Source organism: Plectropomus leopardus, chromosome 10 (assembly GCF_026936395.1).
Source record: "Plectropomus leopardus strain MGB_pleo_1.0 chromosome 10, ASM2693639v1, whole genome shotgun sequence".
NCBI lineage: Eukaryota > Metazoa > Chordata > Actinopteri > Perciformes > Serranidae > Plectropomus > Plectropomus leopardus.
Window position 1 is genome coordinate 27462009 of NC_142185.1, and position 13289 is coordinate 27475297.

The 13289-nt window shown below is 38.5% G+C and overlaps 2 protein-coding genes across 4 annotated transcripts in view; one reads left to right on the forward strand and one right to left on the reverse strand.

Annotated features, from left to right (window-relative positions):
- The window catches only part of clybl (citrate lyase beta like), a 150871-nt gene that overhangs the window by 10176 nt on the left and 127406 nt on the right, over nt 1–13289 (forward strand). For both annotated transcript variants that reach the window (XM_088083478.1, XM_088083480.1), the window contains exon 3: nt 4620–4693. The gene's annotated coding sequence lies outside the window, so the exon portion shown is untranslated. The remainder of the gene's footprint in view (nt 1–4619; nt 4694–13289) is intronic.
- On the reverse strand, nt 4771–8711 carry gpr18 (G protein-coupled receptor 18). Of its 2 annotated transcripts, XM_088083481.1 has the most exons (3): nt 8553–8663; nt 7772–7817; nt 4771–6366 (listed from the first exon to the last, which is right to left on the reverse strand). In XM_088083481.1, the coding sequence occupies exon 3, from the start codon at nt 6363–6365 to the stop codon at nt 5352–5354; it is 1014 nt and encodes a 337-aa protein (XP_087939607.1). In that variant the 5' UTR covers nt 6366; nt 7772–7817; nt 8553–8663; the 3' UTR covers nt 4771–5351. The 2 variants fall into 2 exon arrangements, with proteins under 2 accessions (XP_087939607.1, XP_042350227.1); XM_042494293.2 differs by lacking the exon at nt 7772–7817 and having other exon boundaries at nt 8553–8711.

Here is a 13289-nt window from a genome sequence, read left to right on the forward strand (position 1 = left end):
ATCCTGAGCGAGACAGAAGCCACAACTCGTGTCTCTTTATCCGTCTTGTAATGTTGCTTTCTCATTCCGCTCTTGCGATACAGTGGATCATGAGGAAACTGAAGTGAGACCGGATTAAATATTAACACAACCTGACACGGTCCCCACCGGAGCTCCTATTCCACTTCACATGATACAATTAAAAACATTCCCACATGCATTGAGCGCAACACTTGTAAAGAACATGCTGCTTTACAGACTTAAAATAAATCTTATACTAATCTATGGAGAACCTGACAAGGAGGAGGCCAAGGTTTCCATGCAGGCACTTAGCTGAGTAGAGAGTTGGAAAAAAAACAGAGAGAGATGAGGGCCTTACATTATTTATATGTGCTAATGGTGGCTGTCTGTGTGTGTGAATCAGCAACAGAACAATCTGCTAAAATAGACACACAGCTGTAATCAAGGCCATACATTTCCTCTTCTTCTCCTTTTCTCTGCTAACTGCAGGGTCAATTGGAGTCAGTTTAGCAGCATTTGAAACTCTTGCAGTAGATTATCTCCTTTTAATGGAGACTAAAGACAATGCAGGAGTAGATTGCAATTGCCAAAGGAAAAGATTACCTCTGCAAAGCTGTCCTGTGTACAAAAGAAATACCTCACACAGTTCCTACTGTACGTAAGACATCATTGTACACTGATAAGAACAATAGCTCATGTGCTTAACCCAGTTTTGTCCGCGAAAGGAATCCATTAGTCTTATTGTGCAGCCCTTAAGCTCAGCATCACAGGGGGGAACCCACTGTTGCACCGCTACATCCACGCACATGTGCCTCTCATTTCCTATGGCAGTCCAGAAGTATCCTTCAACATCCTATTGTAAAGTTTACCAGGGGAGAGGTTCAGTGTATTAAAGTGCCCTGAGAGAAACGCTAAATGATGTAAATGCAGGCAGCTGCTCGTTGCTAATGCTGTACAGTAGACGAGGAGGCCCAGGCGAGGCTGGATGTGTACAGTATCTATATAACATTATGGGCTCTCTTTCATGTCCTCGTGCTCTCTAATGGGAACAATATGAAGACTAATGGTATAGTAAAAGTGTACGGAACGGCGCTTCAAAACCAAAACTGCGACATAGATATTCTGTTTCTGTTGTTATTTCAAACACATATGGATGGGAAAAATACTTCAGTTCACATATGTCACATAAAAATATTACAATGACTTAAACCACAGTTGAGATTTAATAGTCTTTAAAAGATTCCCAACCTTTTTTGACTGACGTACCCCTACAGGCCCCAACTCAATACCCCTGTGTTGACACATCTTCAACATGTTCAATATGTTCATTTAAATTGATTTTAAACTGGATGTAATTTAAAACTATTAAGCATATAATGGGATATTGTTTCAATATTTTACAATATTTTAATTCAGTTTTGCTGTGGATTGATTTGGTAAAGTTTGCATTTGTATTACAAGTACAGCGTCTATCCCTTTGGACAAAGACCCACCAACACCTGCAAAGATCCCATTGTATTTAATGGGAAAGGTTACAATTGGCATTTTCTCCCAGATCAAATGACTCTGCAGTGGTCACGGGTATTAATCGGTTCCAGCTCCGATCCTCAGTATGAAATTACACCCAGTTGAATGCACCAATTTTAGCTTCTTGCATGCAATGACAGTCAGCCACAAAATACCGTCCGTCTCCGTCCAAGCAATGCTCGAGCATCGTCCCAAATGTAGTCAGCACTTAGTTTTAGAGCAAGAATGAAAAAGCAGGAGAAAAAGAAGTAATTACCATAACATATTTACTGGCCTCTATGCTGCTTTGTATTTTTTACTAACCTGTTTTCCATCTATGCACAACATTAAACATGACACAATTAAAAACCAACCAAAAAATAAACAAACAAAAACAGTAAGACATACTTTAAATAAAGTATAAATTAAAAATAATAAATATAAACATTAGCATTTTAACCATTTATCCAATACTTTTATCTCATGACTTCTTCTGTTTATCCAGTACCTGTAGCTAACCATTTTAAACATTTATTTATCACTTCAAGCTCTCTATTTAAAGAGTTTATTCTTTTGCCTGACTGTTTGAACCATTTATTCAGTACTTTACTGGGCTAATCTGTTACTTTAAGCTAACCATTAACCTTTTCACCATTTATGCTCATCCAATCTTTTGTCTTGCTATATCCACTGTTTATCCACTACTTTTAGCTTAATATTTAAACTATTTACTTATTACTTTAAGTTATATTTTTCAAGTTTATCCTTCACCTTTGCCTAGCTAATTTCAATCATTTTTAGTAACTTTTTTAGGTGATGTATTCACTACTTTTAGCAAACCATTAGATTTTTCACCATTTATCCAGTACTTTTATTCATTTCCACTGTCTCACTACATTTAGGTAACTATTTGAACTATTTGAACTATTGTAGCCATTGCTATTTCAGCTGTTCCTTTATTTTTGCCTAACTATTGCAACCATTTATCCAACTGTTCAGACTCTGCTTGCTTGCATACCAGTTTTTAGTTGTAATTTCTAATTTTTCAAAAAAGTGGAGCTACTCCAAAATCCTTACATATAGCTCTTGGCAACCGCAGAATACCCTGTGGTACATGAATCCCTGGCTGGGTATCACTGCCGTACCATATTTCTTTTTTTTTTTAATTTAGAGGGGTCATTCATCCCAAATCTGTTTCAACACTCAGCACAGCATGCAACATAAATGCACATGTAAGACACAAACTCTTGAGAAACACTTTTAATCACGATAAAGATAAGTAGTCCAACAAAGCACTATTTAGAAAAACAAATGCAGCAACACTGTCTCTGATCATCATTTGATAGTGTGCTGACACACAAACTCTATTAAGCTGTCTTCAAATATGCAAAAATGATATGATTTTACAATGATTACATATTCACTTCCCCAGCTGGCTGGCTCCAAGCGTCTCCATTTGTCATCGACTATTGTGTCCAATTATATGATTAGCTTTGAACACTCCAGCACTTCGAGAGCTCTCGTGTGTTCTGCCGCGCAGAGTGATTCACAAACAAAGTCATTACAACATGTATTCACACATATCAAATAACAAAACAGATGGCCACTGCGCTCGCCGCCTGATTTGTTTTCCACACGAGTGGTAGGAAAAAAAAAAGTATTTTGTGCGAGCTGTGTTTAATGCTGACTGTTTTTATTCCCAAAGAAGAGCAGCTGGCTGTCGCGCTGTTAGATCAGCTCCTATGAAAGACAATCTTGTTTTCATTAATTTCTCTACAACAAAGGCACTTGTTGGGAAGATTTAGAATTACAGCGGGTAAAGCTTCCGGATAATTCATCACAGGGACTTGACAGGAAACTTAATTGTTTTAAATGCCAGTTGCTGTGAGCAGCGTGGCTGGTTTTTCTTTGATGTCTAACAGGTGGGACAGATAGACGACCCTCTGATGTTTCATTTGACCTTCGACCTCTTGGTTATAAATCCACTTGTAGTCCAGCAGCCAATAAACCTATCATCATGTGATGAACTGCAGTTCCCAGAATTCCGTGTGAGATGGAAATCTTGTAGTCTGCCTCCTCTTATTAAACACAGTGTAAATCTCGCCTGTCCATATCTCACAGTCTGGCCAGTTTTTGACCCGTGAATACTGTAAACCAACCAAGAACCACATTTACTCCCAGTGCAGTTTATCTTTTTACCTCCGTCACATTATCTACGTTAGAATTTTTGCTTGTTAGAAAACATTGATAAACCAGAATTAAGGCATTGCAGTCTAACACAGTGTATTTAGTTGTATCTGCAATTGATCATTCGTACAATAAGCATTCTGCAATTTGCTCTGGTACATGTGGTCACACCACAGGATGCTCTCACTGTCTAATTGTATGGGACACTACATACTTACTCAGCCACACTGACTCACTGTCTAATCCGATTAAGACTGTGTAGGTGCGACAGACACAATAACTCGATTATTTTTACAATTGGTAAGACCAAATCAATTCTTGGCTCGGGTGACGTTTGTGCGAGACACCTATCAAAACCATCACATTCAAACCTGAGTTTATTTCATTTTTATTTAAATTAAACAGTCTCTTCATAGAGATAGAACTGTCTCACATTCAGTACCTTCTAACTCATTACTTGTCTGTCTTATTTTTGAGTAATAAATTGGGGATAAATTGCAGGATATTGCTCATACTTTGAGACTTGACATTAAAGTCTCCTTTTACAGAAAAAAAGGTTTTCTCTTTTAAGGTTAAGGTTGCTTTAAATCTAGTAAATAGCCTCACTGACATCTCTTGAGGATGTTACTGTAAATGCACTTCAAGTGGCTGAATCATTTAACATCTAATCAATATGATTCACATTGCACCATAAACACACTTTCATTCTGACTCCTGGTTGAGGACGCTGTAGTTAACAACTTCCCTGTGATGAGATGGAATGGTTATTTCTCAGGATAAAAACTGAAATGTTTGCTTTTATTGAGACAGTTTAAATGTGATGAAATGCAGAAACAAGACAAAAAGTGTACAGAATTCTAAAGTAGATAAATGTTGAACTATGTTCTTTAAAAGTAAAGAAACGCTGTTCTGTCTGGATCTGGCAGGTAGATGGGGTCTAGCTGTGCCATGCTGCCATCACCTGGTCAATATGTTAACAGCAACCGTCTGGATGATTGTGGTAAGTGTTCAAATTCTCTCTTTTATCAGGTAGTTCAACTTAAACTCCACAAATATGACACAGTAAAGTGACACCAGTCAAGCAAACCTAATTTATTTGCATATGCATTACATCATGCAGCACTGATGGTTATATTTAAGTCCATGATGCAGCACAGACAGAGGCGAAGTTCCAATAAGCGATCAAACAAAAGTAGCAACCTTTATGAACCAGCTTTTGTTTCCTGTTGGTTTCCCCCCACAGTGGAGGCAGTCAGGCCCATTATAGGTGTCGGCTGACGTGGCTGAGTGTTTATGCATATTAACAAAGCAGACACTGCGATACTGCGGGCTATGTTTTTAATGATCATGAGCTTTATTTTCGCCTGAATGTATTACACCTGAGCCACAGATAGTCGTGCTTTGTCTGCCAGAGCAAAGATGCACAGAAAACATCTCAAGTCTCATGGGTGAGTCAATCAGCTCTGAACACAGATGTTTTTGCCACAACAGCAGCACTCCCATACTGTGAGTGTAAATTACACCTTGGAAATTAATTGCAAGTTTTGATCCTTTTGATAATGAACCATGTACACAGTGAAGCATTCAGTGTTACATTGTGCTGAAGCGTGCGCACATACAAGTGTGCTGCTTTTTGACGTGAAAGTTTGACGGTTGTTTCATATTATCGCGCTGGTCAGGTTGCTCATCGATCGGACGCTGCCCGTGTGAGTGTGCCTGCTCTTCCGTCTCACACTTCGTAGATAGTTCCTGTACAGAATCACGCTGATCACCCTGTCCTGGAACTGCTTGGAGACAATATAGTACAGAATAATGTCTAAGACTGTGCTCAGGTTCATGAGGAATGTGGTGAAGACCGCCCATGTGCTGAAACCACCGTCTTTGCCCGTCCCGAGCAGACGGAGCACCAAGCACACATGGAAAGGCACAAAACACACCAACACTTGGATAATCAGTGTGATGATAATCCGGATGGACTTCTGCTTCACTTTAGGTTTGAGTTTCGAAGTTCGCCCGTGGATCAGATTATCCACAATAACAATATAACAACCAATCATGATACATATGGGGACCAGGAAGAAGAAGATGAGTCGCACAAAGTTGACAAGGTTGTCGTGGCGCATGTGGATGATGTCTTGCATCTTGATGCAGGTGGTGAAGTTGGAGATGCGATCGGGGTCTTCTTCAGAGAAGAGAAGTGGTACAGTGCTGCCCAAAGTCATGACCCACACTCCAAAACTGGCCACCACCGCCTTTGGGACATTCCTCAGCTCTTTTGCGTGCTTTGGCTGGACGATGGCCATATAGCGGTCCGCACTGATCAGAGCAAACAGCCACAGGGCGATGCAGGGGTAGAAGATGGTGAGAGCTGCACTGATTCGGCAGAAAATATCCCCAAAGGGCCAATAGTCCTGGTGATGGTAGATCATTCTAAAGGGAAGCAGCAGGATGAAGGTGAGGTCCACCACTGCCACGTTTATCATGTAGACAGTGACAGAGTTCCTCTTCTTCGTGGTGAGAGCAAATACCCATAAAGCAGTGATGTTGACGATGACTCCGATGATGAAGACGAAGCAGTAGAAGATCAGGCCAGCCATGCGGTACTCCACTGGTCCCTGCTCCAGCCTCACAGACTCCACAGACATGTTCGAGAAGTTTAGATCCAGCTTCATTCTGAAATTTGCAGTACAGCAAGATATTGGCATTTGTTTTCATTGAGCAGTTCCTTCATCATGTTATTTTTTGCACTTTAAAGCCCATTTGTTTTGGTGATTGGAGTTGAAGTCCTGTTAATTCACTTATATTGAAAGGTCATGTGCTGCTAGGAAGCTTTTTATGAGGGAAAAAGGGATATTTTGGCCACATGAAGTATGAAATTGATTATATGAACTGAATACGATATTGACAGCATATCTGTGATTTATTTATCTGCACACAGTTCTCGGTTTGGAGGTGGCTGAGCTGGTGGCTAGCAGCTAAAGGTGTTAACTCTAGAAACAGCTCTACTGACCACAACTGTGTTAACAGAGCTTACAGTGTTAACCTGGCGGAATCCGGAGGTTGGACGCTGCACTTTCGAGATGATGCTGTGGGTGGGGATGACATTATCAGTTGTAACTACCATATGAGGGCAGTGCAGGATGGCAGCAATTAGCTACCAATAGGACACACACAGGGACTCTGGGCCCAGATACACCAAGCAGATGGTGAGCTGTCAGGCTGATGGTGAGCGTTGTCCGCCTAGTTGTGGTGTGCCCCGCACCGTTGGTACTCGACTGCCCTGGTCGGCCCCCTGACTCTTTTTGGATAATTCAGCATGTTGAATTGGAATGAAATCTCTGATTGGCAGTTCAGCTTAGTGCCCAGGTGAAAATTGAAAGTGAGGAAAGCTAACAAAGGGCAAAGGTCAAGAGGCCGTGAGATCGAAATAATGTTATCGTTTTTAGCCACTGAGCTCTTTAGCAGAAATGGTTCAAAATGGTTTGTGTTTTTGTTCTGTAGCACACAGTAAATATTCTTTTCTCTTTCCATCCTGTCTGTCTTTCAGTTTCCCTTTTTGAATGATGACTGTAGTTACAGTTACAACATGCACTTGCAGATATGGAGAGTTATTTCCTCTTACTCAGGCATTTAATGTATGTGTTATTTGGCTATTAGCTGAGTCTTAGCATTGTTTTTTCTTTTGCAACTTTTTGACCAAGACACAGGCGATGTGAGGCGACGCGAAAGATGGACTTTGTTGCTACTATAGCTACTTTTTGTCAGTTTGGTTTTACTGGGCCTTCACATGCACCAGTATGCATGTGCTGCAGGGCAAACATTGGACTAAGACGCTCGGGTAACAGCACAAAGAGGGAGCGTAACTAAATTCTTTGGTCAGGATGCAATTACTTCACTATATCTTCACATAGCAAATAGTTGTTTGCTGCTATATTAATGCTCTGAATGTTGTAAAAATCTGATCAGACTGATCAGATAAAACTGTAAATAAAAGGCAAATATGTGTTGACCTATATCAATTTTGACTAAAATAATCAGTCAACTTTCAAATGATCTGAGGAGAAAGACCAGAACTTACTTTTGACCATTATGACGTTATCCCTCATTAGTTCACACTTTGAAATCTAAGACAAAATAAAACAAACAACCAATGGAAAAAATATGATAAAACTCAATTAAAGTGTTTACCTTTCAGGCAAAGTACAGTAAAAAGTTCTGTTTGCCAGGGGGAAAAAAAATGTGTGAAGCAATTATGTTTCGAGTAGAAACACTAGGGGTGAATAACCCAGAGGCTGCTTCTATATATGTACATTTCTGTGTTTTACCGTTTGCAGAAGCTGCTGCTTGATCATTTGAATATTTATTTTAAAATTGTGCAGCTGCACTGTGAAAGACAGAGGAAGTCAAACAGACCATGTCTCGCTAAATGTGTCATTAATTAAAAAGCAAACAAAGATCAAATAAATGTACATGTATATTCATTAATCTGTAGACAGAGGTGTAATCTGTGGTGACGGTTGTGGAAGTGAAATTTTTTTAAGCCTGAGACATTGATGCTATCTTGATAAGAAATCATGTGACTTCTGTGTTTCACTTTGTAGTATTGTTTTTCTCCATTGTACTGTATACTCTACTTTCTATTGTGTGTATTGAATTAGTGGTGATAAAATCAGAAAGCCATTCATATAAAGTTGTAGAATAAAACAAATTAGTTGCGTTTGTCTTTAAACTTGTCACCAAAATACATTCAGCAAGTGGCTCTTAAACAAAAATAACTGCCAAAATAACCTTCCCCCGTCCATCTCAAAGGTCAAACAGAACAGGTAGCTTTGCCTGAACAATAAAAAAACTGCACTTACCACAACAAAAATCACACAAATATCTTGACAAGCTTGCGCCAACAGGTTTATGAAGCGGCACAGCGATTTATCTGAGCACTCAGCCAAAACAGGGAAGTGAATGCTTTCTCAAAGGGTAATGTGATGGAAATGGTGGCGAGTCTGAGCGCGGTGTAAAGCCCCCATCACTTCCTGTGTCGGCCGTGGGCTGTAGTTTCTGTACTTTAGATTCCTTTACAGTATCTACGTAGTTGGAAACACAAAGGGCTACAGCTTTCCACAGTCTGCAATTACACCCCCTTAAAGAAAATGATGTGCCATTAGAAGTGGGAGTGTGTTTGGCAGGCAGAGAGATGGCAGATTTAGGGCGAGTTATTGATTGGAAAAGTGGGGTCTGTCACAGCACATTAGTTCTCAGGGGAGTAATCCACAGCAGGTTGCTGTGAGAAGCATCTGCTGCTGGAGAGAAGTAATTAAAAACAGGATGTTGAGGCAGTTGCCATATAAACAGGAAATAAGACGGTGGTAATAGACACTTCACGCTGATGCTGTGAGATGGTTTTACACCACGTCGACTTAATGGATGCAAAGCGCATACCTCAGGTGAAAAGCTCAAGGTCAGTCTGGACCCGGATTGAATACAGATTAATGTGTGTGATTAATGTGTGTGCGAGCTGGTAACTATGAATTAGGACATTTGGCTCAAAGAACATTGTGCAATCAAAACTTCTTCCCCTAATCTCTTAACTGCTACCATTTCCATCTTATGACGTAGAAAGTAAATCACATGTTCCCACGACTTACAGCAATTCCTCCTTTGTGCTATCTGACTGTCTATCTGCCCTCCATGAAAGGTTATATATTTGTCACATCTCTTCTTTTGATGATGCTGAACTTACTTTCCCTTATTTTTATCTCAGTGTTAATATGGGAGCTGCTCCTTCAGTCTAATTCTTATTCCCGGGATATAATTATCTATCGGCTTGTCCTCTCGATGTGTCTTAAAAATCTCATACCAGATGGTACTTTGTGTTCATTGCAATATGTTGTTATGACAACAGTCTGTGTGATGTTTTTCCTCTCTTTGATACTTGTCGTGCCTCCGTAAGTCCTCCACTCCAAAATAAACCCTTGGTCTTTTTGTGTACACCTGTAAGATATATAACAACATATGTAAATGCATTCATACATATATAGTTTTTGTTCTTCCCTGAAATTATTTAATTTTATTCTCAGCCATTTTTGTTTATAATCAAACAAAGATGAATTGATACTCTTCTTACATCTGACAATGTTAGTACCTGCCATTCTGTGCCTGTGAAAAGCACATTTAAGTTCCTTTATCGTCACCTCTTTACCCTGTTTTACACTGTCCTCTAGAGGCTGAAAATCATCACTGCAAAATTGACGGAGGTTTCAGTAGCAGCAGTCAGTCTCAAATGATTGATTTGTCTTGAAAATAATTTCTTATTTGTGCAAGTTAGGCCTGTCATGATACCTATTTTTGGTGGATGATACATTGTCCTCGGTGTCCTAAGTAATTGCGATAGATGAACTTCATTTTAAGAACAAACACAACACCGGCACTCGCAGATAAATTGACATATTTAATATGGGCAAAATGAAAGAAATTGACATGTTTGTTTTTGGATCCTTGTCACAACCATACACCTCTATATATTGTTTTAACATTGTTTGCAGTTGTATGAGATGCTTTTTTCATCATATTCATTTTATGACTATTTTATGCCAGCAATATCATAATATAATGTTAGAATAATGCAAGAACACCTTTTCAAAGAGCAATTAACTTTTAATTTGTAAGACTATTCAGACACTTGAAATGGAATGTGAAAATAATAAAATATCCTAAATAAATAAAGCAGAAAAAAAAATAAAAACCAAACATCAAATCATTAAATGAAATGGACTCCCAGGCTTTGTTAACAAAAATTGTCCATAAGTGTTATACATTTGGCACAGGTTTATAGAGACTGATTCCTTAACACAAAACTGTCAAACCCTGCTGTTTATGTTGGCATCATGTTGGCAAAAATGCTGATGACATTTTTGTGTAAACAAATATGTGAACACAAGGGCAGTGTCGTACGATGGACGTGACCTTGATCATTTTTGCTGACCTTGATGCTTCTGTAATTTAATTATCGTGACAGGCCTTGTGCAAAACTGTGCTATTATAATATAATGTATGAGGTAAAATTAGCTAAAAAAAAACAAAAAACAAAACAGTAACAATTAATGCAAAAAGTGACTTATCAGGCCTTTAACCTGGCTAAAGCTTTTCTAAATGCAGTTTTCTCTCTTCTAGTACAAAATAGCATAAAATCATATCTCAGTGATAATTTGATGGATTGTTCTGTTCTCCTTTTCACCATCTGTCCAAGTCTTCTGCCTTTTTCTTTCTCTCCATCACTGAGTTCATAACTCAAGTTGCTGCTTTAATTCAAAAGTTAAAGACACCCTCCAGATATCTTTAAAGAGTTATAAAAATATTTTCCTTAAATAATAATAGTAGTAATAATAATCATCATAATAATAATCATGATCATAAAAAGTGTGTGAGATTGCTTTCTCACAAAAAATGCATGTACCCCCTTGCCCTCATTTAAAAACCCACTATTTAAATATTGTTAATTTAAAAACGTTGGAAACAAGTTGAAAACTGGACACACATTTTCTCAGTGTATACGAACTGAAGGCTATACGTTTTTTCATAACATTTTTGCAAGTTGCACTATAAACTACGATTGACTTCCATCCAAACTACTTGTGATGTCATTAGATCCAGAACCTTAAACTCTTCTTAAGGTGAGCAGAGAGCCTTTCTCTGTTCATCACCTGAATGTGAAAACAGCCGTGTAGTGTCAAACTCCCATCATTCTTCAAGATCAGACTGAATTAACAAAAAACTTTTTTGGGTGGTGAGGGACATAAAGACAAAGAAATGCAGAAAAAAAACGTTAATCTAAACTGCTGAGTTATTTTCTTCTTATTTTCTGGCCATGTTTCAGATGTTCAGATACATTGTCTTGAAACGCTTTTCATCCTTTTTAAATGAGCACTTTAATCCCCAAAAGAAATCAGGTGATAGAAGAGAAGGGAGTGACGAAGCAGATGGCAATTATATGTGTGAAATACAGTGTTCATTGCAATACAAGTGGCTAGACTATCAGCAAGAGACATATTTCAATAAAATAGAATGAAAATTGTAAAATAAAACATATCAAGGGGTCAATATACGAATAAACATCTAATAATACCCTGTAGTATATTATGTTTCTTTGCCATACAGAGTATATCTTAGTTTATTGTGTTAATTTGCAAAGAAACACAAAGAGATCAAACGTTTTTGAAGTATCTGCTGCATGCTGTTATAGATATTTTGTTGTACCAGGCAGAGAAATTACTAGTTTTTCTGTTTTTGCATTCATGAATGTTTCCTTTAACAGTATTAACAATTCATCTGCTGATTTCTTATTATTTTTCAATGAATAAGTAATTTGGTCTATAAAATGTCACAAAATAGAGAAAATTGATAACAGTATCTGAAAGGTAAAGGGGAAGTTTTTAATATGTCAAATGTTTTGATCCACCAACAGAACAAGACCCAAATATATTTGATTTTCTGTCATGTTGGAGAATGAAAAGCAGCAAGTGCTCGGGACTTGCCTGACTTGACTTGGGACTTGAGGGCAAAGACTCGAGACTTGCATATGACTTGCAAAAAAAAGAGCCATCTCTGCCAGGAAGCACCAGGCTGTATTTTGTTCAGTGTAAAACACTGTTTTGCTCTGTGGTTTTGGTGCAGCCTTCATAGTGGTTATGTTGGTTGATGAGCTTTCCATCAACATGATGAAATGAACTTTGCTGAACTTTTTGACGGTGCTTTTTGTTGCTTGGCTCTGTTTTCACCTGCATCTTGTTTCCGTGCCATCTGCTGTTGAGGCCTTCCAAATGTACAAGTGTGATAACACATGAAGGATGGTTGAGATGAATGTTGTTTCTGTTTTGCTATCTCGTCTTTCAATTCTAATGCTTTGCGAAGTGTTTGCAGCAAAGATGTAACAAAGTAACCCTTTCGGACAAGGACTTTGGAAATAAAAACAATAAATGAATGTCCATTGTTACTTTGTCTCTAGGACGAACAAACTAATTTTATCATAATAAATGCGGTGGAGAGTGGTTGTGCTACAGCACCCTGAAATGAAAAACTATAGCAAATGACCTAAGAGAATAGTCTGCGTTTTGTCTAAAAATAATTTCCTCAAAATGCAGAACTGAAAGCAAACCTGTTAGAAAACCACATCACCTGCACATTCTGATTTGACATTTATACTGAATTTCCCTTCTGGGGATCATTGAAGGTTTATCTGATTTTATAAAGGGAAGAAAAACAATATAATCATCCCACTGCACGTAAAGCTGGCAACTTGCTAGGATGTGGCAGACCAGCAGAGGCTAATGCACTAGGCAGCTATCAATTGGTTTCAATGATTATGTTGTCAGTGACAGTAGCAAGAAGAGAGCAGTGGTATGCAAGGTCTGCAGCTTAATAATCAATGACATGACCACCACAACATCCAGCTTCATCTGTCAAAAACATAGGAAGGTTCCTGAATGATTCTTTTTAGGTATTCACTTATTAGCAACATTTTAGCTTATTGGTCAGTTAAACGTTGGCTAAAGGCTAACATTTGACTAGATCACTAGAATTCCATATGACTTAACTCGTAACTT

Excerpts from the sequence above, each read along its gene's own strand:
- gpr18 (XM_042494293.2), bottom strand. The coding sequence starts at position 6,365 with ATGAAGCTGGATCTAAACTTCTCGAACATGTCTGTGGAGTCTGTGAGG.